The 27,456-nt window shown below is 59.5% G+C and overlaps 2 protein-coding genes across 2 annotated transcripts; both read right to left on the bottom strand.

Annotated features, from left to right (window-relative positions):
* Positions 1 to 5,317: 5,317 nt before the first annotated feature.
* On the bottom strand, positions 5,318 to 17,390 carry CIST1 (colon, intestine and stomach enriched 1). The gene is made up of 4 exons (XM_084614332.1): positions 17,011 to 17,390; positions 7,544 to 7,921; positions 6,318 to 6,478; positions 5,318 to 5,523 (listed from the first exon to the last, which is right to left on the bottom strand). Exons 1-4 carry the CDS (start codon positions 17,066 to 17,068, stop codon positions 5,476 to 5,478), a joined length of 645 nt encoding a protein of 214 aa, XP_084470458.1. The 5' UTR covers positions 17,069 to 17,390; the 3' UTR covers positions 5,318 to 5,475.
* Positions 17,391 to 25,207: 7,817 nt separating this feature from the next.
* JUND (JunD proto-oncogene, AP-1 transcription factor subunit) lies at positions 25,208 to 27,128 on the bottom strand (the record flags this gene model as incomplete). Its single annotated transcript, XM_084614331.1, is given in 4 exon segments — positions 25,208 to 26,833; positions 26,835 to 26,957; positions 26,960 to 27,043; positions 27,045 to 27,128. Coding segments are annotated over 4 exon segments (1,308 nt in total). The 3' UTR covers positions 25,208 to 25,816.
* Between the last annotated feature and the right edge of the window lie 328 nt (positions 27,129 to 27,456).

Here is a 27,456-nt window from a genome sequence, read left to right as displayed (position 1 = left end):
GAGACACGAGGGGGAGGGCACGGGGGCAGACTCCACTCCAGGGATGAGCTGGCATCACATCAGGGGTGTTGCACCCAGACCTGACCTGCATCCACTAACGGTGGGTTTGAGCCTAGCTCAGTTAAACCGGTGCAGCTTGTGTGCAGCCACCTCCCACTGGACTTAAACGGAATAGCTCAGGCCAGCAAGGGCGTCCACATGGCTGCTTTGACTAAACTGGTTCGAAACCATGTTCGGATCATGCAGTGCAGGGTGTGTGTGGACAAGGCTAGTGTCTAGGGATCCTCACACACGTCTTTACACACCCCATCACGCTGCACCTTGGGCTGGACTGAAACCAGTTTACACGTGGCCTTACCCCTCGAGTTCACTAGGAGTGGGCGCTGCCATCCAGCGAGACTGGAGCAAGGGCCTGCTTGTGACCACACGCTGCACAACAGCCCCTGTCCCGGGCAAGCCACCAGGCTCCGTGCAGCCGGTGTCATGCCCAGGCCGCTGTGGTCCCGCAGGGGCCTTAGCTCTTGGGGTTTACTTTACCACGGCTGGTTGGAACTAGCAAAGCCCATTGACTCCAAGCAGCTCAACCTCAACATGGTTTCCTTGGGGATTTTCCAGTGGGGGGGAAGCTACCTGGCCCCTTGGGAGGGGCTGGCTCCCTATTGGCTGGGAGTCTGCAGCCTGAAACGAGAGTCACCAGACTGAGGACCTTCGGCCCTCCAGGGCAGTTAACTTGCAAATGGGGAAATAAATACTTGGTGGGAACCAGGCCAAAGCACAATCCATATGCAGTTTGGTACGTTCCCAGAGCCACTCCTCCCAGGCCTGGCACCAAGGCAGCCATGCCAGCTGGCTGGAGAGCTGCGGCATTCGCTCTCACCTGGCGCTAACATCCCGCGGGCCCAGGGGCTGGAGCAGAACGAGGCGGTGTCCCTGCAGGAGGAGGGAACTGCTGGTTCTGGCAGAGGCCTCGCCCAGGGAAGGGAGCGTCTGCACGGGAGGAAATGTCGCCCTGAAGACTCATTACACCAGTGAGCGTGGGATTCGCACCGGTATCACACACAAGTGAGCAGAGCCGCCCAGCTCAGTGCAGCGTGACTCTGTGTCACCTTCCCCAGAGTGGCTCGTTTGAGATAAATAACCAGCAGGCACCTGGCCAGGAGCACTTTGCAACTGCAGCATGACACGGTGCTGGAGACACCTGGGTGCTCTGCGTGAGCGTCTCTCCGCTCCCAAGCGCTCCCTGCTGGTGGGACACAGCCAGGACCCTGCTCAGCAGCTGGAACATCCCATGGGGCTGGCTGAAGCTGACCACCAGCGATGCTTTCTCAGGGCATGTGAGGAGAAGCACAGCTCTGCTGCCCCGGCTGCTTTGTGTCACTCGGGAATACAGCAGTGCAGCTGGGGCCAGGGCTGCAGGGTACCAGGCCCAAGGGTTTTAACCCCACAAGGGGGATGGGAGCACCCAGCTCAGAAGTCCCTGTCACAGCACTGGGACATTCGCTCCCTCCCTTTCCATAGCACCTTTAAATCCCTGAAGGGCTTTCCTACAGCCAGGGCCCACCTCCCCCAGTAGTGACATGCAGCCCCCTCTGGGCTGGGATTTGGCAGCTGTTTAACAGCACCCAACAACACCACCCAGGGCAGGAAGTGCATCTGGGCATGGGGCAGAAACTGCCCTGGGTGACAGCCCCCTCCCAGCAATGCCCAAGCATAAAGTGCTCACCCAGTCTTGCTCCTGTTGGTCAAAGGGGCTGACCCATCCCAGGCCCCAGCAGGGGCTGACGGCTGCTTTGGAGTAGCCAGAAACAAAGGGCAGCCTTTTAGGTGCCCTGCAGCATGACACACCTGCATTACGGGCTGGGAACTGGCGCCTCGAGCTGTGCAAAACCCCAGAGCCCCCCAGAGCTGGGGTGTGGACTTGTAACAGCTGAGCAGGGAGAGCGCCCCCTACTGGGCCCCAGCACTGCTCCCTGGAGCCATTGTTCACAGAGACGTGGCGTTCAGCGCCGCAGTGAAATGCCGGGAGCCAGCACTGCCCCACGAGCCAGAGGAACGAAAATCCCTGGCGGAGAGATTCCTGTAGGACCAGGCCACTGTGGCAGCCCGGTGGTAACATGGCACTGTGCCCAGCCCAGCAGCAGTAAGGACCGGGGCAGTAAAGCCGAGGCACCGGGAACAGGAGAGGGTTACGCAGTTGTTAACCAGCAGTGAGCAGCGGGATTGTGACCATCCTCAGGAAGGTCCCTGTGCCCCTCTGTGCAGCACCCTGCCCATGCCAGGGTGAGGGGTGGGCGTGGGGGCAGCTGGGCTCCTGCCACACTATTCCCAGCTCGATGTCAACCAGAGATAAGGCCGCAGAGCCCTGCCTGACCCTGATCCAGGAAATTGCCTGTCCTCCTAGCTGTCTCTGCTCCGGGCTCCCCCACGTGCGTGGCTAGATGAAAGCCAAGTTCCAGCACAAACTATTTTCTTGGGGGAAATTTAATTTTCTCCTGGTTTGATTTACTGCCCAAATTCAGCTGTGAGCAGCCAGGCATGTTCCTGCCCTGGTCACTGCACTTCATTAAAACAGCCCACTGCCCCCAGGCTGGGCTGCGGCTCCAGCCCCCCTCCTCCCCTGCAGTTCCCAGCCTCGGTGCCGAGGGCTGGGAACAGCCATGCTGCCGTGGGGGGGTCACACGCCTGAGGAGATGGCCACAGCTGCAGTGCACCACTGCTGGGCCTTGTGAGGCCCCCCGAGCCTCCTGTACCCACCGATGGGGGCTCGGGGTCCTGGCGGCTGGGACGAAGATGGAGCCCCAGCCAGCTGACGCATTAGACAAGGAAACAGGTCTGGGAGAGCCAGAGGCTTCGTTCTCAGCACTAATTCCTAGTTCTCACCCTCTGCTATTCAGGAGGCCCATGGCTGCCTGGCCAGCCGCCCTGGGACACTAGTCCAGAAACAAGGGGCAGAGCCTGGGGCCCAGCTGGAGGGAAACGCCAAGCCGGGAGTCTCTGGGAGGGAGCCTGGTGCAAAAGTCTCCTGCCCAGCTGCACTCCCAGCACAACACGCTGGGCTCGACCCAGACCCGAAGGCCTCGGCGCTCTCTGGCCAGCATGGCCTGCACAAAGGGGGCAGCTGCCCCTCCTTTCTGCCCCCTGAAGCTGTCGTCAATCCCAGCTATGAACTTGCTGGGACCCGCAGCCCTGGGGCTGTCACTCAGCCTGTGTGTCCTGTCCAACCCCAGTGGAACCCTGCCTGGATAGATGCCACCAGGTGCCCGCTTTGCCCTGGGCCAGGGGCTCAGATCAGGGGCCAGAGACCAGCACTACGCCCAGGAACTGGGCTTGGAAAGTGACCCTCAGCCCGTGTCAGGGAACCCCCCCTTGCCCCACCGCTGGATCTGGGGGAGGGGCAGTTCCCAGGGCTCCCCCGCCTGAGGCATCTGCAGTAGATTTGCAATTATTCTGGACCATGAGAACAGTGTGAGGCGGCTCCTAGGAACCCCAGTGTGACGAAGTGGGACTGTTCTTAATGTTTCCTCTGAATAGTGTGGGGGTGCCTCAGTTTCCCCTATGCAGTTCTTAAGTATCTAGGTGGTGGGGTAAGGGTGTATGATCATTGCAGAGCCCTAGAGGGCAGGTGTGTGCAGGGGTCTGGACACAGAGAATGGCCGACACCCTGTTTCCTGGCAACTGATGGCCTGGGCCCTTCCCCCCTGCAAGGTGAGAGCTAAAGGGTTGGAGAACAAAGGAATCCGGTGACCTCCTGGCCTGGGAAAGGGACAAAGCCCAGAGGAGGAGGGGCTGGAGGGAGTTGCAGTTTGGGGCTGGTTGGGGACATGGAGTGAAGTGCAGACGTGGTTGTCTGGCTCACTGCCCCCCAAAATGGACCCAGCTGAGGGGTCCTGTACTCTGCACCTACAAGCTCTGTTTTAGACCATGTCCCTGTCGTCTAATAAACCTTCTGTTTTACTGGCTGGCTGAGAGTCCCGTCTGACTGCGGAGTTGGGGTTCAGGACCCTCTGGCTTCCCCAGGATCCGGCCTGAGCAGACTCGCCGTGGGAAGCGCACGGAGGGGCAGAAGATGCTGAATGCTCCAAAGTCAGACCCAGGAAGGTGGAAGCTGTGTGAGCTGTGTGTCCTGCAGACAGGCTGCTCCCAGAAAGGAGACTTCCCCAGAGTCCTGACTGGCTTCATGGGGAGCAGCTCCAGGGCATCGCCCGGGGACCCCGTGACACCCAGGCGGGCACCAGCGCCGCAGGGAGCCGGCATGGCGAGGAGGGGCTGGCGGGGGGCTCGCTGTAGCAATGTACCCGGAGTAGTGAGGCCAGGACCCCGTAGAGCAGCCGGAGCCCAGGGATGGCTCAGACCCATGGCCCCCTAGTACGCCGGGCCTGCTCAGCTGAGGTAGATGCCAGGTGGTTTGGTTCTGCCGACAGCCTCGCCTTCCCTGCAGGGCTGGCAAGAAAGCTCGTGCAGTGGATTCTTGGGGGCCTGGGCTGAGTGATGGGCACCAGCAAACAAGCAATTACCCAGGGCAGACCCAGGGCTGCAGCCGCAGGCCTCTCCCAGATTTAAAGGGGCAGTTTCCCCCAGAGGAGCAAGCGGGAGACGCCATGGGAAGCAGGTACCAGAGGAGCTGGAAGCCAGGGCAGATGCATGGGGGGCAGGGCCCACACTGAAGGCCAGAGCTCAGCTGGGTGCGATGCAGGAGTGTCTCCCTTTTACTTGGCTAGTGGGAGGCTCCCCCACTCCAGCAGGAGAGTTCCTGCCTGTGGCTAGAACTGGAGCAGGACTCACTGTGTTGCTCCCTGGTGCCCGGCCCTGAGTTCGGATCGCTCCAGAGTGACTCCAGAGCCAGATGCTGGCTGGGCTGCTCCCAGCTGAGCCCCGGGCCAGGGAACCTCAGCCCCACAGGTGGCTCCTCAGTGGTGTCCAGCCCCCACGCAGCCCCCTCCATGCGGCTCAGCTGAGGAGCACAGCACGCGGCCCAGGGCTCATGCTGCCAAGGGGACACTAGTGGTGGGTGGGGACACGGTTCTCAGTGGAGACAAGCAGCCAGCGCCCAGGCCGGCGCAGGCCTCCTGGGTTGGATCCGGTGTGGGGCGATAGAGGGGACAGGCTCCCTCTCCCAGCCTGGGTCTCTGTCTGGCAACTGGTGCCCCCCATGGCAGCGCAGAGCTGATAGGGCAGGGGGAGGGGGACGCTGCTGCTTTTAGCCAAAGCCACACGGGAGGGTGAGTGCAGCCCATGCAGAGTCCACGGCGCCCCTGCCCCCGTCGCGGCTGTGGGGAGAGCTGTGCGGGGCCACAGGCAGCGGGAGCGGAGACCAGCAAAACCAGCAGCCTCTTTATTCCCGCGCAGTCCCTGAGCAGTAGGGGAGCTTTACCCAGGCCGGGCCGGGAGGTGCTGGAGTGGCCAGGACAGATGTGCGGATTCCTACCCTGGCACGAGGCTGGGCTCAGCTCCAGCCAGGGCCGGAGGAGACACCCCTTATTTTGGAGGGTAGCGAGCAAACGGCGAGTCTTCGGTCATCTTCCCCTGTGAAGGAGAGAGGGGAGGGTGAGCGCCCAGGGCCACTCAGAGAGTCAGTAAGACCCCCGCAGCTGGAGGGCAGCGAGGGGAACGCCTGCAGCAACACCCTGGAGCACAGCAGTGGTGGGGCTGGGCCAGGAACTGCCCGCCCCCGGCCCTCCCCCAGGGCGCTACGGCCTCGGGCTGTTACCGCTGGCGGATCGGCCTGGCCCCAGGCACAGACAGCAGCACCCAGATCGGCGCTGTGTCACCCTGCAGCCCATCTCCGCGGGAACAAGCACTGTGCCCTCTGAGCGCCCCGCGGGCCGGCGGGGGGATGCCCGACCTGTGCCCAGCCCTCGCCCCCATTTAACCCCACCCTGTCCTTCAGGCTCTCTGGCGGCTGAAGACCAGCCCTTCTCCTGAGCAGCCCCTCCAGCCCGCTGCGCCAGCTAACACGGGCTAACCTGCTCCTGGTGAGCCCCGGCCGCTTGCAGACTGGGGAGCCCTCTGCCCACACTTCACACCAACACCCCTCCCCGGAGGGGGGCTTGGGGCAGCACAGAGGTCTCCCCAGCCACTGTACAGCAGGGCTCCCAGGCCCGGGCCCTGCCAAGACACGCAGGCCCCAGCAGCAGCTCACTTTTGGCTGGGGCCCAGAGGCAGGAGCCTCAGTGGAAGAGGGGGAAGCTCGTTCTGCCCCTGCCCCTCTGTGGGATGCTGCAATAGCAGGGCAGAGATGCTAGGACCTGCTACAGGCTGGGACAGATGCACGGACAGCGGGCAGGGACAGGGGCCGTGTCTTCTGCGGAGCTACGCACCATGGGCACCTCATCCAGCTTCCTGAACGCCGGCTCCCTCCTGCGGCAGAGCTTCACCACCACCACGCCTGCAGCAATGAGCAGGATGGCCACGAAGATGCAGATCACGGCCACCAGACCGGGGCTCTGGGAGAGCGTGGGCTGCTCCGGGACAGGCACCTCTGGAGGGGACAGAGCACTCGGCTTAGACACCTCCCCAGCCCTGCAGTCACACGGCTGAGAACCCTGCTCAGCGGCCCCGGCTCCCCCCGCTGAGACTACACGTGTCCATGACAGGGCAGAGGACACCCTGGCTGCAGGACTGGGCCCTGGCTGGGGGTCAGGAGTTGCATTGTGGGGTGGGGAGAGGCTGGAGACCAGCTCTGGCAAGTCTCAGGAGAGGCCCCCGGAGCCCCGGGATTGCAGATCTGCAGCTTTGTTTTTTTTTACTTTTTAAATGAGAGTTTCTCTTGCTTCTGGGTCTGAGGAGTTGGGAAAAGGGACCCCCAGGCACAGAAACGCCAGGCAGAAACCCCCGAGCTCCTACAGCTGTGGATTGTTCTAATCCTTTTGTGCGATTTCCGGTGGGGCCAGGCGTTCTGCTCTACAGATATAACTGCACACACCTAGGAGACGCTCCGTGGGGCAGGGCACAGAGGAGCCAGGAGGGTGCTGCCCATTTGATCGGTCATCTCACCCGCCCAGGTACCCACCCACTTTGCTGGAACACCTGTCTCCTCCACCTTGAGGCCTGGGACCGCTGCGCCATCTGGTGGTGAGAGCTAGACAGCGACCCCCGCTGAAGGAAACCCATGGGCCTCACCCACCCTGCACGCCCACCCTGCGCGCCCAGCAGTCGGCAGGCCTGTCCCGTGACCAGTGCTTGGTGCAGGGCGGCCCTGGGAGCCCCGTAGCGGCCAGTGGGGTTCCGTGGCCTGAGGGCAGTGACCACGGCTCGCCTTAGAGGCGCTGGCTGGCTCCAGGGCTCGGGGCTGCCATATGGAGGGCGGAAGTGACTGACCACTGCCATCCTTTGCCAAAGCCCAGGGTGAGCACCAGCCTCCCCTGGTGACAGTCTCTGGGGAGATGCCAAGGACTCAGGGGGTTCCCTGGGGGCAGGGGAGGCAAGCTTGCCTTGTTACCGCTGGGCTGCTCCTGTCCTGGGGCCAGAGGCCTGCAGAGCCTTTTGCCTGGTGCCTCTCGCCCCCGTTAAAAGAGGCTGCACGTCCCTGCACCCCGGTTCTTACCCGAGCCACTGGCCGTTGCGCCGTTGTTGGGCTCAGTCGTGTGGCTCTCACTGGAGCTGGCAGCAGGAGTACTGGAGGTGTAGGGGTGACCGGGGCTGGCTGGGGACAGGGGCGGGCTGGAAGCAGATTCTGGGTTTCTGGACGAGGCCGGAGCTGCTGCTGTGGTTCTGTACTGCGTGGATGCAGCGGTGCTGTCGGTCGGGGCAGCAGGAAGGGAGGTGTCTCCGGAGGCAGCCAGGGAGCTCTGCCGGGGGGTAGTCGCGGTGGCGGGGTGCTGGCTGGACGCGGACAGGGAGCTCTGCCGGGGGGTAGTCGCGGTGGCGGGGTGCTGGCTGGATGCGATTGGTTGGGAGGCAGTTGTGGCAGTAAGGTCCCTCACTGAGGAAGGGGAATCAGAGTTACCAGGTTTGCTCTGAAGATTTCACTCAAGCCGAGGGCGCTGTGCTCCGTGATACCCCAGTGCTGCAGGGGCATTCCCAGCTCACCCCGCTCGGCCCAGGATGATCCCAGCACTAGGAGGGGAGGCCCGGTGGCAAGGGTGTGTTTGCAGATAAGCCAGTAAGCCGAGGGCCCCCACGTCAGATCACGTTCATGCTAGCATCAGCCTGGGACCTCTGCCCCCCTCCCCAAGGGCCTTTCCTAGCCTGTTAGCAGCTTTCCTGCTACCTGGTGTTTGAGTCCAGGCTGCTGGAGACGAGCCCTTAGGAGACACTTGCAGGGTCCAGCGAGGAGCTCAGCCCGCGGGTCGGGACAAGCTTGAAATGGAACCGCTTGCCCCTCGCCACTCACTAAAGGGAGCCCAGTGTTTGTGGAGTCTCGTAACTTTTAACTCATCTCATGGCTTGTTGTCTGCATTCCTAGCACCTCCTGCCCCAGCTGAGATCCACTGCCTGGAGGGGGGCCCAGGGCTCTGTCTGCAGGCTGCCTCCCTGCTCCAGAGCCCCACCTCAGCCCGAGACGCCCAGCACTGCCCTGCCAGTTCAGCCCTTCCTGGGGGCAGAGGCTGCTCAAGGGCACCATCTAGCCTCAGGCTGTCATGGAAATGCTGCCAGGCTGGGCTCTGGCCTTGCTGCTGAGGGAGGCAGGCCCGCATCCCAGACAGCAGCTCTGCGCCCTGCAGGGACAGGCTGTGGTCTCAGGGCTGGCTCCCCAGGGGCAGCAGCTGCCCTTGCCATGGCACAAATACTGCATTGATTTTATAGACCTCTATCATATCTCCCTTAGCCGTCTCTTTTCCAAGCTGAAAAGTCCCAGTCTTATTAATCTTTCCTCATATGGAAGCTGTTCCATGCCCCTAATCATTTTTGTTGCCCTTTTCTGAACCTTTTCCAGTTCCACTATATATTTTTGGATGGGGCGACCACATCTGCATGCACTAGTCAAGCTGTGGGTGTCTCATGGATTTATACAGAGGCAACAGGATATTTTATGTCCTATTATCTCTCCCTTTCTTAACGATGCCCAACATTCTTTCGCTTTTGTGACGGCCGATGCACATTGAGTGGATGTTTGCAGAGAACTCTCCACCATGACTCCAAGCTCTCTCTTGAGTGGTAACAGCTAATTTAGATCCCATCATTTTGTATGTATAGTTGGGATTCTGTTTTCCAATGTGCATGACTTTGCATTTATCAACATTTAATTTCATCTGCCATTTTGTTGCCCAGTCACCCAGTTTTGAGAGATCCTTTTGTACATCTTTGCAGTCTGCCTGGGACTTAACTAACTTGACTAGTTTTGTATCATCTGCAAATTCTGCCACCTCACTGTTTACCCCCTTTTCCAGGTCATTTATGAATATGTTGAATAGGCCTGGTCCCAGTACAGACCCCTGGGGGACATTGCTATTTACCTCTCTCCATTCTGAAAACTGACCATTTATTCCTACCCTTTGTTTCCTATCTTTTAACCAGTTACCAATCCATGAGAGGACCTTCCCTCTTATCCCATGACAGCTGACTTTGCTTAAGAGCCTTTGGTGAGGGACCTTGTCAAAGGTTTTCTGAAAATCTAAGTACACTATGTCCACTGGTCCCCCTTGTCCACAAGCTTGTTGACTCCCTCAAAGAATTATAGTAGATTGGTGAGGCATGATTTCCCTTTACAAAAACCATGTTCACTCTTCCCCAACAAATTATGTTCATCTACGTGTCTGACAATTTTGTTCAGTACCAGGCAAAATGGTTGAAACTATAGTAAAGAAGTCAGATTTACCGGCCTGTAATTGCCGGGATCACCTCTGATTTAAACAATATGTTACAAACCACAGTTATTAGTTCTGCCATTGTTAATATCCTTGACGCTGTGGGGGGAAGCCAGGGCCTTGCTGCGGGATAACAAGGCTTCCTAGGGGTGCTGCGGGGATTCAGGAGTGTGTGTATGCAGAGGCGGGGGGTTGGGTGCGTGCTCCCAGCTGGAGCGTGCCCAGGAGTGGCACTAGACACCCTCCACTCCCTTTGCTGGGAGTGACTGCCTGGGCTGATGGGACAGGAAAGCCCCCAGGGCTGTGATGGGCAGGGGAATGGAGGGAGGTTTAATCAGCAAAATCCTGCCTCTCGCTCAGCCCAAGGGGAAATGCCCCCGGGTAGCCAGGCGACTAGCTGGGCACAACCTCTGGCCTGTAGCTCCTCTCCCCACCCCCCTAGGAGCACTGCCTGGGGCCCCGTGGGCATGGCCGTAGGCACCTTCACTAGCAGGAAAAACCCCAGCCCTCCCCACTGCCCCCAGAGCCCCACATTGCCCCTGTCACGGCATTCAGCACCCCACAGACGTGAATTCCCTGGAGGCTGCGCCATGAGACCCGTGCTGGGGGCGGGGCGTTTCCTCCCTGGGACGAGGACACAGATGCTGCACAAGATTTAAAGGACCAGCCCCAGGCTGCAGAGGAGACAAGCTGGAGAGTGGGCTGCCGTGACCCCTTCCTCCCCCTCTCAGCACCACGGGCTCTGTGCCCCACACAAGGGGTGGCAACAGGCACCACTGCTCCTGCACCTGACCAGCTGCTGCGAGGATTCCCAGAGCCGGCGGGAGGCCGAGGCCCACGCAGGCAAGCGCAAGGAGCGCGCGGGCCACTGAGCCACGGCCTCGATCCATCGACCGGAACAGGCCATGCTCCATCCAGGCCAGTGCCCGGGGCCCAGCCCCGTGGCTTTTCAGAGGGAGGTACAAGAAGCCTCCGAGGAGCAACCCTGAAATAGCTTGTCCCTAGAGCAGTTTCTTCCAAGCCCCAGGCTGCCAGGGGTGGTTTCTGCCCCATCTCATGGCACGGGATTGTTCTTGTTCTCCATAGGGAAGTGCCTAGTCTCTCCCCAACCCCCGCAAAGCAGAGAAATTCACCCAGCATCTTGGCCTCCCTGCCAGCAACTCAATCCTGAAACTGGTTCCTTGGACGTTTCCCCCACAAGAACACAGGGGCTCAGGGTTGAGAGGCCTGAGCACAAGACTGGGAGCCAGGAATGCCCAGATTCTAATCCACTGACTCCCTGGGGGTCCTGGGGCAAGTCACCTGCCTTGGGTGCCCCTCTTTCCCCAGCCCTCCCTAGAGCAGCAGTGAGTGCTGTGCAAACGGCTACAGGTCCCTTCAGTCCCTAGCCCTGCTGAAGCTGGCAGATGTGTAACATGCTCCCATTTCCCCGGCAGGTACAGACTAGGGGGGAGACAACTGTCTTTTGTTGTGTGCACAGCTGGGAACAAGTATCCGATCCTCTACCCAGGCTGCACCCCACCCTCCTGGCTGATGCACAGTCAATATGTACCCGCCCTCTTTATCCGCACCATCGTGTTTGCTATTCCCAAGCTGCTGCCCTGTTGGCTGTGAGAGCGGCCTGTCCCCACCCTGCAACAGAGCGGCCAGGGCCCTGGGACTTGCCAGCTGAAGGGAACCCGAATTTTAATGACCAGGATTCTGGTCATGTAGGACCCCCAGGAAGGATGACCATGGCCCACTTAGGGCAGAGACAGGTGCACCTAGGTGGCAGAACTGGTGGATTTTGAGAGGGAATATTTAGGCCCCCCCAGAATGTTTCACTCACACCCCAAAGCTCCAGCTCACTGGAAAACGAGGTGGATGGGGAGGTCTGGAGTCTCCTTTCATTGCTATGAAAACAAGACCTGTTTGCCCAGGCATCTGTATTTGGCCTCCTGGAGTCTGTGACCCGCAGGGCTGCCAATCCAGGGTGCACGTCCCTGGCACTGCTGCACACCCCCACTCTCACAGCTCCTGAAGAACTGAAGGGGAGGCAGTGTCTGCATTTCACAGGAGATCCATGGGTGCTCTCAGCTACCCTCCACGGCCTCCTGTGATCTCTGCACCAAGCTCAAGCCCTGCCAGATGCATCTCTGCACTCAGTTCAGATTGCAAGAACGGCCACACTGGGTCAGACCAACAGTCCATCGCGCCCAGTGTCCTGTCTCTGACAGTGGCCAGTGCCAGGTGCTTCCGAGGGAATGAACAGACCAGAGCGATTACCGGGTGATCCAGCCCCCGTCGTCCAGTCCCAGCATGTGGCAGTCAGAGGTTCAGGGACCCTCAGCCAGGATGGGCAGGAACCCAACCCCATGCTCTAACAGCCACTGATGGGTCCATCCTCCAGGAACTGCTCTAGTTTGTTTTTGAACCGTTATTTTTTTGGCCTTCATAACATCCCCTGGCAGTGAGTTCCACAGGCTGACTGTGCCTTGTGAGAAGAAGTTAACTTAGTCTGTTCATTAGGAGGCCACCTTGAGGTGAACAAGAGGCCACCCCCGGCAATTTGACAGCTTTAAGAGTAAACTGTCCCTTGGGAGGTTAGGATACAGCAGTTTCCTTCATACTGGTCCCCTAGCACAGGCATCAAGTCAACAACCGGCCCTTCCAACACCTTACAGGTAGACAAACCAGCGGGAGGCCCTGTTTCTGGGTAGGATCTAAGGCAAGTGCTAATTTCCTGTTCGAAATGACTCATTTCTGGAGTGGTGCCTCCCACACCCGATCTCCCTTCAGTTTCAGAAAGGATAATGAGCCATTGCTTGCTTTAGCCTGGAGGGTTTTCAGTTCCTAAATACAACCCCATTTATTTGCAAGGTTGTTAAGGCTCCGCCAGCCCTTCCAGACACAAGGAATTATTACTCCATTTTTAAATGCCATGACTGTGCCAGAAGCCCTAACCCCATTAAACTGCTGCCACATCCATCATGGGAGGCAAGGCGGAGCCAGAAGAAAGTTTGGGTACTTTCATGTTAAAAGTTTAAATCCAACAAGGGGAAGGCAGCTGAGAGCAGCGGCTGTCCGGGGCCGCTAAGTGTCAGGCAGTTCCGCTGCCAGGAAATCTGGAGGCCCTCGCTGAGCCCGTAGTACGAGCAGCCTGGGACAGTGTCTTAGCCCCATCTCACAGAGCGGGAGCAAGGCACAGAGATTAGGTGCTTCCACCACGCTCACCTGGGAAGGTTGGATCAGACCCAAAGAACTGAAGCCCCATTCCAGTGCCTTAGCCCCACAGACTGCCCTGCAGGCCCAGGCCCGCCTAGAGCTAGGCCCCAGGAAATTCACTCCTGACCTCTGACCTGTAAACCACGCCAGCCAACGCATGCCTTGGTAAGGGGCTTTGCCATTCGCGTGATGGCTCATTCACGAGAGACCCACCTGCCACATTAGGATTCCAGGATGGTATCCCTGGCGGAGTGTACCAAGCCACTGCCCGAGCTCAGACCCTTGCACACTCCCGGCCTGGGGCCTGCCAAGGCTTTAATTAAACACCAAGCACGTGGGATGACGATGCTGGAGGGGAGCTCAGCAGCACCGTTAGAGGCAGCGTTCCAGCTAGGAAAGCCACTGAGGAGTCACAGGAGAGCGAGTGGGAGCGTTTGTTCCTTGGCGTTGGGAGAAATTAATTTTGAGACTTGGGAGATAGGGCAGGTTGGTTCCATGCAATGGGCTGCGGGGGGTGGGCAGGGCAGAGAACCTGCGTGGTGGTGGTGGGGGGGTGAAACGCAGGACAGAGGAAACAGAATCTGCAAGACCTTCTGTTGCCGGGAGGCACCTGTGAAAGGCAGCGGGAAGCCCTGGGCTGGCTCTAGCTGCATCAGACGAATGCCCCCTCCCCCAATCACCAAGAGAGCTGCAGGCACTGCTTGGTACCAAAGCCGGGAACTTTGACAGTCACTTCAGCGGGGCAGAAAAATCTCATGCAGCCCGACGCATGGCCGGCGTTGTGCACGGCCCTGGAAAGACCATCCCTGGACGGCAGTGGGGACAGTGCACATTGAAAGGGCTCAGAAGAGTCATAAGAACAACTCAAGGTTTGGAAAATCTGCTCTGTAGTGGGAGACAAAGGGGGGGGCGGACAAGGGCGGGGAGACAGCTCTTCAGCCTCAGGGGGCTTGATTGGCTGACAAGCTCCTACGGGGGGAAAGATTTCTGACAGTGGGGGGCTGGAATCTAGCAGGCAAAAGCAGAATGAGAGGCAGTGGCTGGAAGCGAAATGAATTCAGACTGGACAGAAGGAGCTTGTATTTCACAGGGCAGGGGACTGCCCGGGTCAGGCCCAGGGGATGTGCTGCATTCTCGGTCATTCAGCAGCTAAAATCGAGACTGGGCAGCTTTCCCCAAGAGCTCCTCCCGAGCTCCACCTGACGTTCCGGGCCGGGTGCAGGAACCGCTGCAGGAGGTTCCCCGGCCTGTGCTATGCAGGGGGTCAGCCTCGAGCATCGCGTCTCCTCTGGCCTTAATCCAAGAGCCAGTAACCACTGTCCCTGCACCGGATAGAGCTGGGGGAGCCCTAGCCCACTCATCCCAGCCCTAGGACAGAGAGGGCTCTGTGCAGTGCTGCCCCCTTATGGCCAAGGGCTCCATGGCATTGTAGCGGCCAGGCACACAGCCAGCTCTGCTGCCCCTCAGCCTGTCTTTACTGAGCCCGAGCCTGGCACCCGTACGGAGTGACGGAGAGCCCCGTTCAAGAAAGGGGCACAAGGACACGGCCAGCAACCTGGCAAGAGGCCAGAGGCAGTGGCCCAGGGAAGCCCAGTGCATGCAGCAGGTTTGCGCCGTCATCGGGGCACGGCCCAGGGGTGGGGGTGTTACACTCCAGCGTGTGGCAGATGGCAGGGCCCAGGCCCTGCGGAGGCCTCGTGGGAAAACCGTTCCCAATCCCCACGCTGCAGCAGCGCCCCCTAGAGTGCTGTGGAGGGAATCCTGCTGCAGGTCCAGGGAGTTCTCAGAGCAGCAGCTGCCGAGCGGGTTATATGCCATCCTTGCTGCTGTCTCCACACTGCCCCTCTCCCGGAGGAGACGGATTCGTCCCAGCACCGCGGAGCTGTGCAGCCCAAGCCGTGTTCAGCGCCAAAGGCCTTTTCCCTGGGGAAGGGGCGGAAAGTGGCCCGGTTTAGGGAGGGGAACCCCCTCTCCATGGGGAGCAGAGTCCGTCCATGCCTGGCTCTGCACCCCAGAATCCGCAATGGATCTCAGCTCCCAGGCCCAGGACAGAGATGGAGGAGCAGAGCAGAGCAGTTTCTGCAGCAACAGTCAGCCACGAAAGGGTTAATAAGACAGCTCTTTCACGGCGTGTCAGAGCTGCCCAGTGCACTGAGAGGGACAGTTCTCTGCCCTCCTGACAGCTCACAGCCATCAGCCTTATTGGGATCCAGGAAGTGGGCGGGCAAAGCCTACCCACTGCTAAAGGATCCCCCTCCAGCCTAAGGGGGGGTCCACAGGACCTGGAAAACCAAATAATTACGGGGGACAACTAATGAACAACAGGGACAGGAGTGCGGTCAAAGGGTCAAACGAAGGGAACCGGACGGGGACACCGAGCAGAGGACCCCGGACAGCGCCCACTGCTCCTCGAAGGCGTCAAGGGAGTCAGTGGACGCCATGAGCGCCAGGCAGGCACCACTGCCCCTGGAGGGGGGTGGTCTCCGGAGCTAGGGGAGCTAGATTTTCCATGCAGCAACCACTACAGACTACGCGGGGCCCTGCACATGGTGGCTGCCGGAAGCAGGACTCCCAGCCAATGGGCAAATATGGCAAACCTCCACCATCAGGAAGACAGGAGCCAAATGAGTCGTGCTGTCAGACCCTCTGCATTACAGGCCTAGCTCTGCCCTTCCATGTTCAAGCACCAGGAGGAAGGCCCAGGGTCCAAGCTGGGGACCGGGATAGTTAGGAATTTGTTAATAAAAGGAAAGAAAAGGAGTACTTGTGGCACCTTAGAGACTAACCAATTTATTAGAGCACAAGCTTTCGTGAGCTACAGCTCACTGCATCAGATGCATATTGTGGAAACTGCAGCAGACTTTATATATACACAGAGAATATGAACCAATATGTGAGAAAACCTGGATTTGTGCAGGAAATAGCCCAACTTGATTGTCATGCACATTGTGTAGAGAGTTGTCACTTTGGATGGGCTATCACCAGCAGGAGAGTGAATTTGTGTGGGGGGGTGGAGGGTGAGAAAACCTGGATTTGTGCTGGAAATGGCCCACCTGATGATCACTTTAGATAAGCTATTACCAGCAGGAGAGTGGGGTGGGAGGAGGTATTGGTTCATATTCTCTGTGTATATATAAAGTCTGCTTCAGTTTCCACGATATGCATCTGATGAAGTGAGCTGTAGCTCACGAAAGCTTATGCTCTAATAAATTGGTTAGTCTCTAAGGTGCCACAAGTCCTCCTTTTCTTTTTGCGAATACAGACTAACACGGCTGTTTCTCTGAAACCTGTTAATAAAAGGGACAGGCCAAGCACATTGAGCCTTTGCAACCGGCCAAGCGGGTTTGTCTGCATCTGAGCCCAGGGAGCCTGCAGGGCGCCAGCTCCATTTGCCAGTGTCCTGTAACAAACACACAGGGCTGCTGGCCTGAAGTGTCACTGGTTTAGCGCTGGGGGGCACTGCAGGGGGGACACACTTGCCCCCACCTCACAGCCCTGGGGTAACTAAGTCTACGGTGACTTTCTGACCCCCCCCAATTTGGTTTCAAGAACACATGCACCCTGCAGCAAGGGCACTCACACAAAGTGGGGGGTTGGGGGATTGGTGCTGGAGCTGGGGGGGCTGCCGCACCCCCTGGCTCGAAGGGGTTCCCATCATATCCAGGGGTTACAGTTTGGTTCAATGGCTCCCAGCACCCCCACAGTACACGCTGGTCCAGCACCCCAGGGGAGGAGGGGTCTGGCTCGAGAGCACTGGATTCTGGTGCAGGAAGGGGGGCGGGGAATCTGCCTGGCCCCAGGGCACAGTCTGGGAACCCTCCCCACGAGCCAGACTCTCCCTGGGGTGACCAGCACCCAGACCCGAGAAGCTTTCGGATTAGAAAGTTTCTTCACTCCCCCCCGGACGGTTAATGCTGACCCTGCATTAACTCATCAGACCCCCCCCGGCTGTCCCCCTCTCCCCGGGGAGCAGGAAGGAAGGAGCCCCCGATGTGCGCGGGGGGCGGCAGACCCCGGGTCTCCCTCCGGGCGGGACCTGCCCCCCAGGGCTGCCCCTCACCTGCGAGCGCCAGGCACAAGCCGCAGCCGATCAGCAGCCAGCGCGTCCCCCGGGCCATGCTGGCGGCGCCGCTCCGGCTCCCGGACACCTGCCGGGATCCTGCCACGCAGGAGGCGCCGCCCCGGGCTCCAGCCCCGCCGCACCTGGGCGGAGACCGGCCGCCGGGCAGCCCCTCAGCCCGGGCCGCTCCCGCCCCCAGCCAGGGCCCGGAGCGGCGCCCGCACCCGGCGAGAGCCAGGCACCAGCCGGGACAGGGCCCCTCGCCCGGGCCGCACCCCAGGGGGCTGGGGACTGCGGGGATCTGGTCCCCGCTGCGGGAGGAGAGTGGGGTCTAGTGGTTAGAGCGATGCCAGGTGGCCACTGGTGTCCTCTCAGCTGAGCTGCTACCAAGCGCAGGCCAGGGCCCTTCCCACAGCCAGTCCCAGAGCAGATCTTTTGGGAAAGCAGCGGATCCCACTTTAAACATTGCCAGGGGCATGGCCAGGCTGCCCCTCCCCCCCTTCGGTAAATTGTTCCAGTTAGCTACCCAGCCTGTTAAACATGCAGCCCTTATTTCCTGCCCGGACTCCTGGCGTCTAGTCCCAGCGCTGCTACTAATTTATTCTATGACCTTGGGCAAGTCACTGCCCCACTCTGTGCCTCAGTTTCCGCATCATTAGTATGTGCAGGCAGCCAAAGCTTCCCCTTCCAAAGCCCGTTATCCAGAGCTGGCGTCACCCCCAGGTCCTTCCCAGCTCCCTCCATTTCCCAAACCCCTGGGTGACACCATGTGTGGCCAGCAAGCTCAGTGTGTCCTGCCCCAGCCTATCCCAAAGCTGTTTCCTGTCTGCTCCCTTCCTGGGGCAGGGGTAGCCAGAGTTGTTAAGTGGGTTATTTCTCACTCTGGTGCCCTTTGGACCAGCAGCTGCCTAGATTCCTTGAGCCCCCTCCCTAAGGTTCAGGGCTCAAGCCCTTGCTCAGGAGGTGCTCTCCTGGCCTTGCCTGGGCCCTGCGGGGAGGGGAGAAAGCATAGGCATCATGGTTCCCGGCTGTCACTCACTGCAGGGGCTTCGCCCCCTGCCCGAAAAGACACTGGAGACAGCTGAGAGAGGCACCAGAGGCCCTGGCAGGTCCCATGCCAGCAGTTATGTGAGGAATGGCCAGTACATGGCAGAGCCTGGCTGTGAAGGGTGGCTGGAGAGACCTGACCTAGAGCAGTGAGTGGCAGAGACTGGGACACTGAGCTTCCTCCACTCCCACCCACCTGGCACAACCCCGGGCCCAGCTCTCAGTAAGCCGGCCCAAGCTTTTGCCCAGTGCCACAGCCCTGCCTGCAAGGGAAAAGCATTGTGGGTCGGTGCTGGACATTTTTGATCAGGCAACTCACAACAAACAGTCCCAGCCAAAGGAGAGAGGCTTCCTCTTGGGTCTGTGATTCTGAATGGCATCCAGGCAGAACAATGTACCAGGGATTAGGAAAAAATGTTTATGCAAGGCTGGGAGGAAAACTTCCTCCCCACAAACCGCAGCCTGCTGGCTGCCCCAGAGCTCCCCCACACAGCCCGGGACAGCGAGGGGGCAAACAGGGCACAGCATTGCTGCATGCAAAGGGGGGCTTCAGCTACTAGCTCTGCCATCTAGCCCTGTCTGAAGTCAGCTCATCGGCTGTTTTAACAGGGGTATTTTATCTGCATTCCTAAGGGTTGAGCCAAAGTCCCCCCCGCCCACCCCCATACTCCCACTGACTTCCCTAAGCTGTGGGTCAGAGCCTCAGGCCAGGAACACACAGCTCCTAGCAGAGTGGGACTCAGCTTGTGGTCGGAACCTGCTCCAGTAACGCAGCTAACGGCCCTAGGATAGCGGAGGAGTAACTGGGGCCAGTCTAGCGAGGGTCTCATTACTAACCCTTCCCCTCAAGGAGCACCTCACCGGCAGGAGGGGGAATGCGCTCTCAATGCCAGCTGAAATTACTGGAGCTCCAGTCTCTAGAGATGACCTAAAAGAACAGGAGGACTTGTGGCACCTTAGAGACAAACCAATTTATTTGAGCATGAGCTTTCGTGAACTACAGCTCACTTCATCGGATGCATACTGTGGAAAATAGCTTATGCTCAAATAAATTGGTTCATCTCTAAGGTGCCACAAGTACTCCTTTTCTTTTTGCGAATACAGACTAACACGGCTGCTACTCCGAAACCTGTGGAGATGACCGGTCATCTTCTTCCTGCCTGAACCCTTGTGCAGTGTCACTCAGTGCTGTCCAAAAGCCATTGTGCTCCACCCCAGAGGTAGCTTCAATAGAGGACCCAGCTATTTCTATAAACAGAGCAGAGCCTGAACCCCCTTCCTCAGATCACTAGGTCGCATTCCCCCACATAATCCTAGTGCTACCCAGCAGCTCTTCTCTAGTGCTTTTCTGCAGCAGATTTGAAAGCGCTTTACAAAGGAGGTCAGTATCCGTGTGACTAGCCCCATGCTTCTCAGACAGCAGCTTCAAGGTATGACAGGGCCCCTCATCTCTGCAGCACTAAGGGCCTGCGGCCCCCAGTTCCCGCTGGCAGGGCGGGGGCTCTGCACTCGGGAAAGCCAGGCCCCACATCAGCAGGGAGTAGCTTAAGGCAGCACCCCATATGAGCTGACTCCACAGCCCATGACCCTGGAGCTGATGCAGCACAAAGAGGGAATGCAGACTCTGGAACCAGCCCCATCGCCTTTAGCAGAGCAATGTTGTGCAGAGTTCAAAGGCAGATGGCCATAGTGACCAGCCCCTGTGTGACCATTTGAACAATAACTTCACCACTGTGTCCTGCTTCACGTGGTCAAGCCTCCAGCCAGCCATCAACTAACTGATCCTAGCTGGAGCCCCTTGCCCCCAGGGTCCCATGGGGAGTCAGGGCCAGTGCTAGGCTGGGGCAGGGCTGGTTCTAGGGGTCCATTATTGCGGGCGGGGGCAAGTGGGTATTCTGGGGCCCTGGATGTCACCATTTCAAAAATAAGCTCCCTGCGAGGAGTCCAGGGGCTAGTCAGAGCTCTGTGGAATCTGGGCTTTTACGGGTTTACAAAAGCTTTAGTGATTTGGCTTCTGTGTCAGTATTTTGCTGTGATTTATAATTTACATGGAGACTGAAGACTCTCCCATTTGCAGCTGTTCCGATCCTTGACCCTGGATAACCCCCTACGTGCTTTGGCCTGACAATTTTGGATCCCTTGAAGATAGTGGGGGGGAGGGGTTTAAAATGTCCTCTTCTCCCCCCCCACCCCCATTGCACTGGGCCTACATGGGATGCATACAGGGAAGTCACTGCTCTGTTTAAAAGGATGCCATGCCCCTGACAAAGGGGCAGGGAAGGGGGGGTGGATTTATGGGGAAAACACCCATTGCAGCCTAGCCAGTCAGTGCACTGGGAGAGGCGCTTGCCCCCCAGCAGGAGGCGTCACCTGCTACATGCATGGATGTGAAAGAGCAAAGCACCTGCAAGCAGGGCCAGGCCTTCTGTGCAGCCCTAGGGTCCTGCAGGAGCAGTTCTGCCCTGTGCCTGCATGTGAGGAGATCAGGCACCTGACAGTGTCACTATTCACTGCCATGTCCCCTAGGTTTGGGCCGGGAGGAGGGGGAAGAGAGATGATAGCCCTGCCCCTTCTATCTGATCACATACCCCTAAACCTGACCTCACCCTGCAGCATCTCTGTGGAAGGCAAGAGGAAGCCACAGCGGCTCCTGTCCCCAGCCCATCCTTCCCTTCCCTGGGGCCTTCTTGTCATTCAACAGTCATCCTGACCCTGAAAAGTCCCTCAGCTCCCCCCAGGGCCAGCCCCTAGAGAGCCCAGACCCAGCTGCTCTGCCAGGTGCCTGGGCAATCCCACGCGGTGGGTGCTGGGTTTCTCTGAGTGCCCCCCAGCTCCCCAGGCCCCCCGCTGCCCACCTGCCAGTGCACACAAAAAACCTGGTGTGACAAAGCCGGGCTGTTCTTAATGTTTCCTCTGAATAGTGTGGGGGTGCCTCAGTTTCCCCTGTGCAGTTCTTAAGTATCTAGAGGGTGGGATAAGGGTGTATGATCATTGCAGAGCCCTAGAGGGCAGGTGTGTGCAGGCGTCTGGACACAGAGAATGGCCGACACCCTGTTTCCTGGCAACTGATGGCCTGGGCCCTTCCCCCCTTCGAGGTGAGAGCTAAAGGGTTGGAGAACAAAGGAATCCGGTGACCTCCTGGCCCGGGGAAAGGGACAAAGCCCAGAGAAGGAGGGGCTGGAGGGACTTTCAGTTTGGGGCTGGCTGGGACATGGAGTGAAGGGCAGACGTGGCTGTCTGGCTCACTGCCCCCCAAAATGGACCCAGCTGAGGGGTCCTGTTCTCTGCACCTACAAGCTCTGTGTTAGACCATGTTCCTGTCATCTAATAAACCTTCTGTGTTACTGGCTGACTGAGAGTCGCATCTGACTGCGGAGTTGGGGGGCAGGACCCTCTGGCTTCCCCAGGACCCCACCTGGGCAGACTCGCTGTGGGAAGTGCACAGAAGGGCAGAGGATGCTGAATGCTCCGAGGTCAGACCCAGGAAGGGGGAAGCCGGGTGAGCTGTGTGTCCTGCAGACAGGCTTCTCCCAGAGAGGAGACTTCCCCAGAGTCCTGCCTGGCTTCGTAGGGAGCAGCTCCAGAGCATTGCCCGGGGACACCAGGACACCTGACCCTTCACCACTGCTTCCAAAGGGTGGGTGAGCTGGAACGTGCACTCCAGTCTGTGGCTGCTGAGGCTGGGGGGGAGCGGACCTGGTGCCATCAGATGCTCTGGGGCAGGGCCTACCCCCCGCTGACTAGGACTGCTTTCACTAGAACACAGGACTGGGGCTGCCAACAACACCAATCACCCCAGGCAGCAGGGTGGATGCTCCCACAAGTGGGAGGTGGGATGGACAGCCCAGACTGCCAAAGGAGAGGCAGGAGTAGCATGGTGGGGGAAGGCAGACAGAGCTTTCTCTCTGCAGCTGTCCAGGTAGGGGCAGCGGCCAAAGTGCTCTCCATGGACAGCAATGGGACAGAGGGGCAGCGGGAAAGCCCAGGTCCGTGGCTCACGGGTGGGTAGGCAGATGGGAAGGGAGCACTTTGAACCCCACAAGGGGTGGAGAGAATGAAGCACTCAGTCCAGGGCAGTGCCAGCAGCTGACGGGAGATGAAGGCGAGGGAGAGCAAGGGGAGAACAAGCAGCAGGAGGGAGGCAGAGGCTCCAGGCTCTCAGGCTGTGGGGCATGAGCTGACCCCTCAACAATTTTGCTGAGATGCAAAGCCAGGGCCAGGGGCCCAGCTCAAAGGACAGGGTCTCAGCTGTGCTTCCCTTCAATCGAGGTTACCACTGTTAAGCACCTGAATGCTACACCCAGACCACGCATTTGGGGCTGAGTCCCCTGTGTGGTGAGTGAGGCTCTGGGCCCCAGAGCAACCGGGGTGGGGGGCCTGGGAGAAAGAGGAGAGAGGAGTCCGGCTCCCAAGCAGGGTGTTTAGCTCCACCATCCCTTGTTTCAGGTTGGCTTCAGGACAGAAGCATAGACAAAAAACACTTTTTAGGCTATTTCACTCAGTCTGAGAAAAGCCTTTAGCAGGGTGGGGATTAGTCTGACCCCAGCACCTGCAAACTAAGCAGTTAGGGAAATCCACTTCTGACTTCTTCTGGGCAATCCCAGAAATCTGACTTCTTCCCCAGCCTTTCCAGGCAAAACGCAAAAGGAGGCTTTCCAGCCATTTTATCCTGTACAAGCTGTTCTCAGCGTGGGGACTGCTGGCTGGGGCTGGGAAGCGGAGTCCCTGCTTTGGGCTAGCTTTGAGCTTTAATGTATATTGGCTGCAAATGGGTTTTTATTCCCCTCAGTTTTGTTGCCTGTTTAGACAAATGAGGAAAAGACTCAGTGCCAAGCAATCTCCCAGCATAAATTATAAGAGCTTTAAACCACCTTCCCCCTCTTCCCAGGACAAGTTTTCGCCCGCTGACTTGCTGCCAGGGTTTAGAATGTTCCAGCCAATGTATAAGTTGTTAGAAACAAAGTGGTTTGTCACCCTCAGTTTCTCATTCCAGGGAAGCACAGTGGTTCTGGTGTTGAGTAGTTGTTTTTAGATACAACACAGAAAACAAAGATCTCTATGATTAAAGGCTGCATGACACTGATCTGGCATCCGTTCTCGTTCTTGATAGTGAACTCAGATTGGGCACCTCAGGCTGCTGGTTTTGAAGAGTCCCTGAAAGGTGTCCAGCTGCACCACCTAATGCATGCAACCTGCCAAGCCAAGCAGCGATGAGGGCCGGGGGCACAGGCCATTCAGGAGGTGGCACCCCCCAGCAGGCCAGTACCAGACCCACTGCACCACCTGGCTTCCCTAGACAAGTCATTACTTGGAGCATGGCTCCTCCCGCCAAGCGTGGGCGTCACCACTTGGGAACAGCACTCAAAGGAATACTGCTCTTTTGTTCACTTCATTTCTGGCTCAGCGTCATTCCTGATGTCACCACAGGGTTGGGAACAGAAGTTGGGGGTTATCTGCTACAGTAAAGACCAGGCAGGAGACACAACTGGTTCCTTGCTCCCACAACAAAGTGCAACCTTTAAGGACACATTCTTTAAAGATTTTACAACACTGTCTTGGAATGCTGAAAATAAAGCTCCTATGAATGCTGCCTTTCCCATTGGCAAAAGTTTGTTTTTATTTCCCCCTAGGGCCTGAGCAAAGCTGGAATCCACCTCACCGGTTGTTCACCATTTAGATTATGTACCAGTATCAGTGACAGCCAGCCAGCTCTGGGCCTAGCATTGCACAACCAAGTACCATATAAGCTGTACACACCCCATTTCAGTCCTATTAAAAGTGGCTAGTTTTTAAAGGATCTCAGACCACTGTGGAAATGTTAGAGGACTCCTCTCACCCTGAGCTTTACCATTAGAGTATTTCACAATCCATTTTCCTGGCCCGATGAAAACCAACCTGAGCATGATCAAGTTAACCTTGAAAAACAACAAGGAGACCCTTCCTTGTGCTCCTTCAGTAAACAGGCCTGTATGAGTGGGCCCACATGCAGTCATACACCAAGTGGATAAAATTTAATGTGACTTAGACTTCTTGTAAAATTAGAGCCTAGACCAAAACTCACCTAATGAGCTGTTGCGGTCTTGGATTTTGCAAGATTATCCCTTCTAGAAACCACCAACCCCGCTGTGGTACTGTCAGATACTAAGACACCTCAGTGTGAAAGTTTCGTCTGACCCAATCTTTGACACTGTTTTACACTTTGAAAAAGGCATTTTCCTTTAAGCTCTTGACCAGTTTGCTGCAAATCTTAGCAAGACAGAGCTGCCACTTAGGTAAAATATTTTGGACCTTTCCTGTAATCTAGTATCACAGGCCACTGGCCAAGGCAACCTACGTGTTTAGGGCTTAAGTTCGTTTTCAAGAAGAAACTTGCAGAGCTGTCAATTACAATTAGCTAGAAGTTTGCCTAGTCATAGGGTTTCTAAGAAACCAAGCAGCCCCCTTCACTTCCATTTTCTCTCTCAACTCATTTCCTTCTTTCTACCCTTCTTTGTGCACGCCAGGCCAAGACAAGTGCCACAGGTGATGGACCCAAGAACCTGACAGTTCATTTTTTGCCCCCAGTCACCCCTTTGAGGCCTGTCTATTAATTCACAGAACAGCAAGACTCCAGCAGCCGCCACCACAACTAACCAGCAGGGAAAGGGCAGCCTGAAATGAACACAGACTTGCAACTAGACCAGGTGTCCTTACAAGGAATTGCCCCAATTATGGTGTCTAACATTTCAGAGCACACCACCACAAGCTGCTGTTTAAACGCCTCGTTCCCCCAAGGATAGTCACCTGCGATAGATGCTTCCAGGGCCAAGCTCTACTCTCAGCAAGAACCCAGCTGGGAAGCTTCTTCCTGTGGGGGCGCACAGATGTAGTTTCCACAATGGGCAGGAGGGGGAGCGCTTGACCACATGACACCTCCACCCCATAACTGGAGCTCAGCGCAGCTTCTCCTCCTTTCTGCAACAAGTAGTTAGGTCAGGGAAGGGGGGGGGGGGAGCCTCCTTCCCTCTGCCTTGGGGAGCACCAGCCAGGCCAGCGCCCAGCAAGCAACAACCAACCCAGCTCTGATTAGGCAGAGCTGGTGGCTGGCTTTACACCACCTCTCCTGCGGTGGGGAGGGGGGGGGGAAGAAGAGAGAGACAGCGGACACAGCTCCTGGCACAAGACTTTACTGCACACTGGAATGTGGAGCATAGAACAAGGGGGAGGAACATTGGGCCCAGTATAAACATAAATAGAGCAAAAACACTTCAAACAACAGAACACTGGAGCTTATCGCCTGGGGCCGCCCCAGGCCCGGCTCTGCAGAGGCGGAACCTGGGTAGCTCTGCAGTCTCTTGGATTCGTGCGCTCGGAGCCGGGGGGCCGAGCTTGTCCGAGCCCTGGCGAGGGCAGGAGTCCGCGCCGGAGCGCTCGGTAGGCGATACGGGTTCCGGCTGACCGAGCCGGGCGCCCCCCACCCCAGCTTTGCCACTGCGCCCACAGCCCCCCGGCAAGGCAGAGGCCCCTCCCGAGTCTTGCGGCGCCCGGACCAGCGCCCCCTCTGCTCCCGCAGCCCGGGAGACAGCGGCCCCGGGCCTGTCTGGCGCCCCGCACGTGCGTCCGCAGCGTCCCCGCACCGAGGGCCCCGGCTCAGTTCAGGCGCCCCGGGCGCGCACAGCCCCGCTACGGGCAGCGGGCACGGTCCGCTGTGCGCGCCCCCCGCGCGGCGCAGGCCCCCCGGGTGCGCCCCGGCCCCGGCCCCGGCCCGGCCCGGGCGCGCTCAGTAGGCCGGCACCTGGTGCTGCTGCGGCAGGAGCTGGCAGCCGCTGTTGACGTGGCTCAGCACCTTCTGCTTGAGCTGAGCCACTTGCTCGCGCAGCAGGCTGGCGGTGGAGGCCAGCTCGGTGTTCTGGCTCTTGAGGCTCTTCACCTTCTCCTCCAGCCGCGAGATCCGCTCCAGCTTCCTCTTGCGGCACTTGGAGGCGGCGATGCGGTTCCGCAGCCGCTTGCGCTCCGCCTTGATGCGCTCCTGCGTGTCCATGTCGATGGGCGACAGCGGCGGGCTCTCGCCGAAGCTGGGCACCTCGGGCACGATCTGCGGCTCGTCCTTGAGCGGCGGCTGGAGGCGCGGATGCGGCGGGGCGCCCCCCAGCCCGGGCGGCGGCGGGTAGGGCACGGTCTCGGTGGCGTAGTTCACCGTCGTGCCGGGGTAGCTGCTCAGGTTGGCGTAGACCGGCGGCTCGGGGGGCGGCGGCGGCGGCTGGGCCAGGCTGGCGGCGGGCGGCAGGTCCCCGGGCGGCCCCCCGGCGGCGCCGCCGCCGCCGCCGCCCGCCCCCAGCTGGTTCTGCTTGTGCAGGTCCTCCAGCGCCTTGACGAAGCCCTCGGCGAACTCCTGCTCCTCGCTGGCCGTCACCTTGGGGTAGAGGAACTGGCTGCTGGTCGGCGTGGTGGTGACCAGCCCGTTGGACTGGATGATGAGCCGCTCGAGCTCGGGCGAGCCCAGCTTCAGCAGGCCCAGCTCGGCGGAGCTCAGCAGGGCCGGGCCCTCGCCCCCGCCGCCGGCCGCGCCCCGCAGCGGGTGGAGCGGCTGGCTGGGCGCCTTCAGGGTGGCCACCACCTGGTCGCTGAGCCCGAGCCCGTCCTTCTTCATCATACTGCAGCCGGGGAAGGGCCGGGGGAGGCCGCTGCTGCTGCCGCCGCGGGACGGGGCCGAGGCGCTCAACACATCGTCATGGTAGAAGGGTGTTTCCATCCTCCCCCGCCGGCTGCGGGGGGCGCCGGGCGGCTGCGCCCGCGGGGCGCCGGGCCGAGCCTCCGGCGCCGGCTGCAGGAGGCTGCGCTGGGGGGACCGGGCACCGGGGCGGCTGGGGGGTCGGTCCCGCTGGGGCTGCCCCCGTGCGGGGGGGGGAGGGCGAGGGGGGCGGGTCGGTCCCGGTCCGGCTGCAGCGGCCCCGGGCGCTGGGGTGGGGGTCGGTCCCGGTCCGGCTGCAGCGGCCCCGGGCGCTGGGGTGGGGGTCGGTCCCGGTCCGGCTGCAGCGGCCCCGGGCGTTACAGGCTGGACGCGGCCCGCGCTCCGCTCCGCGCTCTCGCATACACGCGTCGGGGGGGCGCCCCGCGCCGCCTTAAATACCCAGCGCCAGCCCGATGAGGTCACCGCGTGCGGCCAGGATTGGCTGCAGATGACGTTCTGGTCGGGGCACATTTGCATGGGGGCGGGGCACGGCCACGACGCCCCTCCCCGCCTCCTTGGCCGCCCCCGTCACCACGGCGACCGGCCTGTAAACGGCACAACAGCGCGGAGCCCCCTGGGTTGATGTCATAGGGGGCGGGGTCACGGGGGGTTGGCGCGCGGGCCCGGCCCGGGGTGGCTGTCGGCGCGCGCTGGGAGCCGAGCCCGCAGCTGCGGCGCCGGGGGTCCCG

The sequence above is a fragment of the Lepidochelys olivacea genome, assembly GCF_965140295.1.
Source record: "Lepidochelys olivacea isolate rLepOli2 genome assembly, chromosome: 25".
NCBI lineage: Eukaryota > Metazoa > Chordata > Testudines > Cheloniidae > Lepidochelys > Lepidochelys olivacea.
This window is presented reverse-complemented; position numbering and strand designations above follow the sequence as displayed.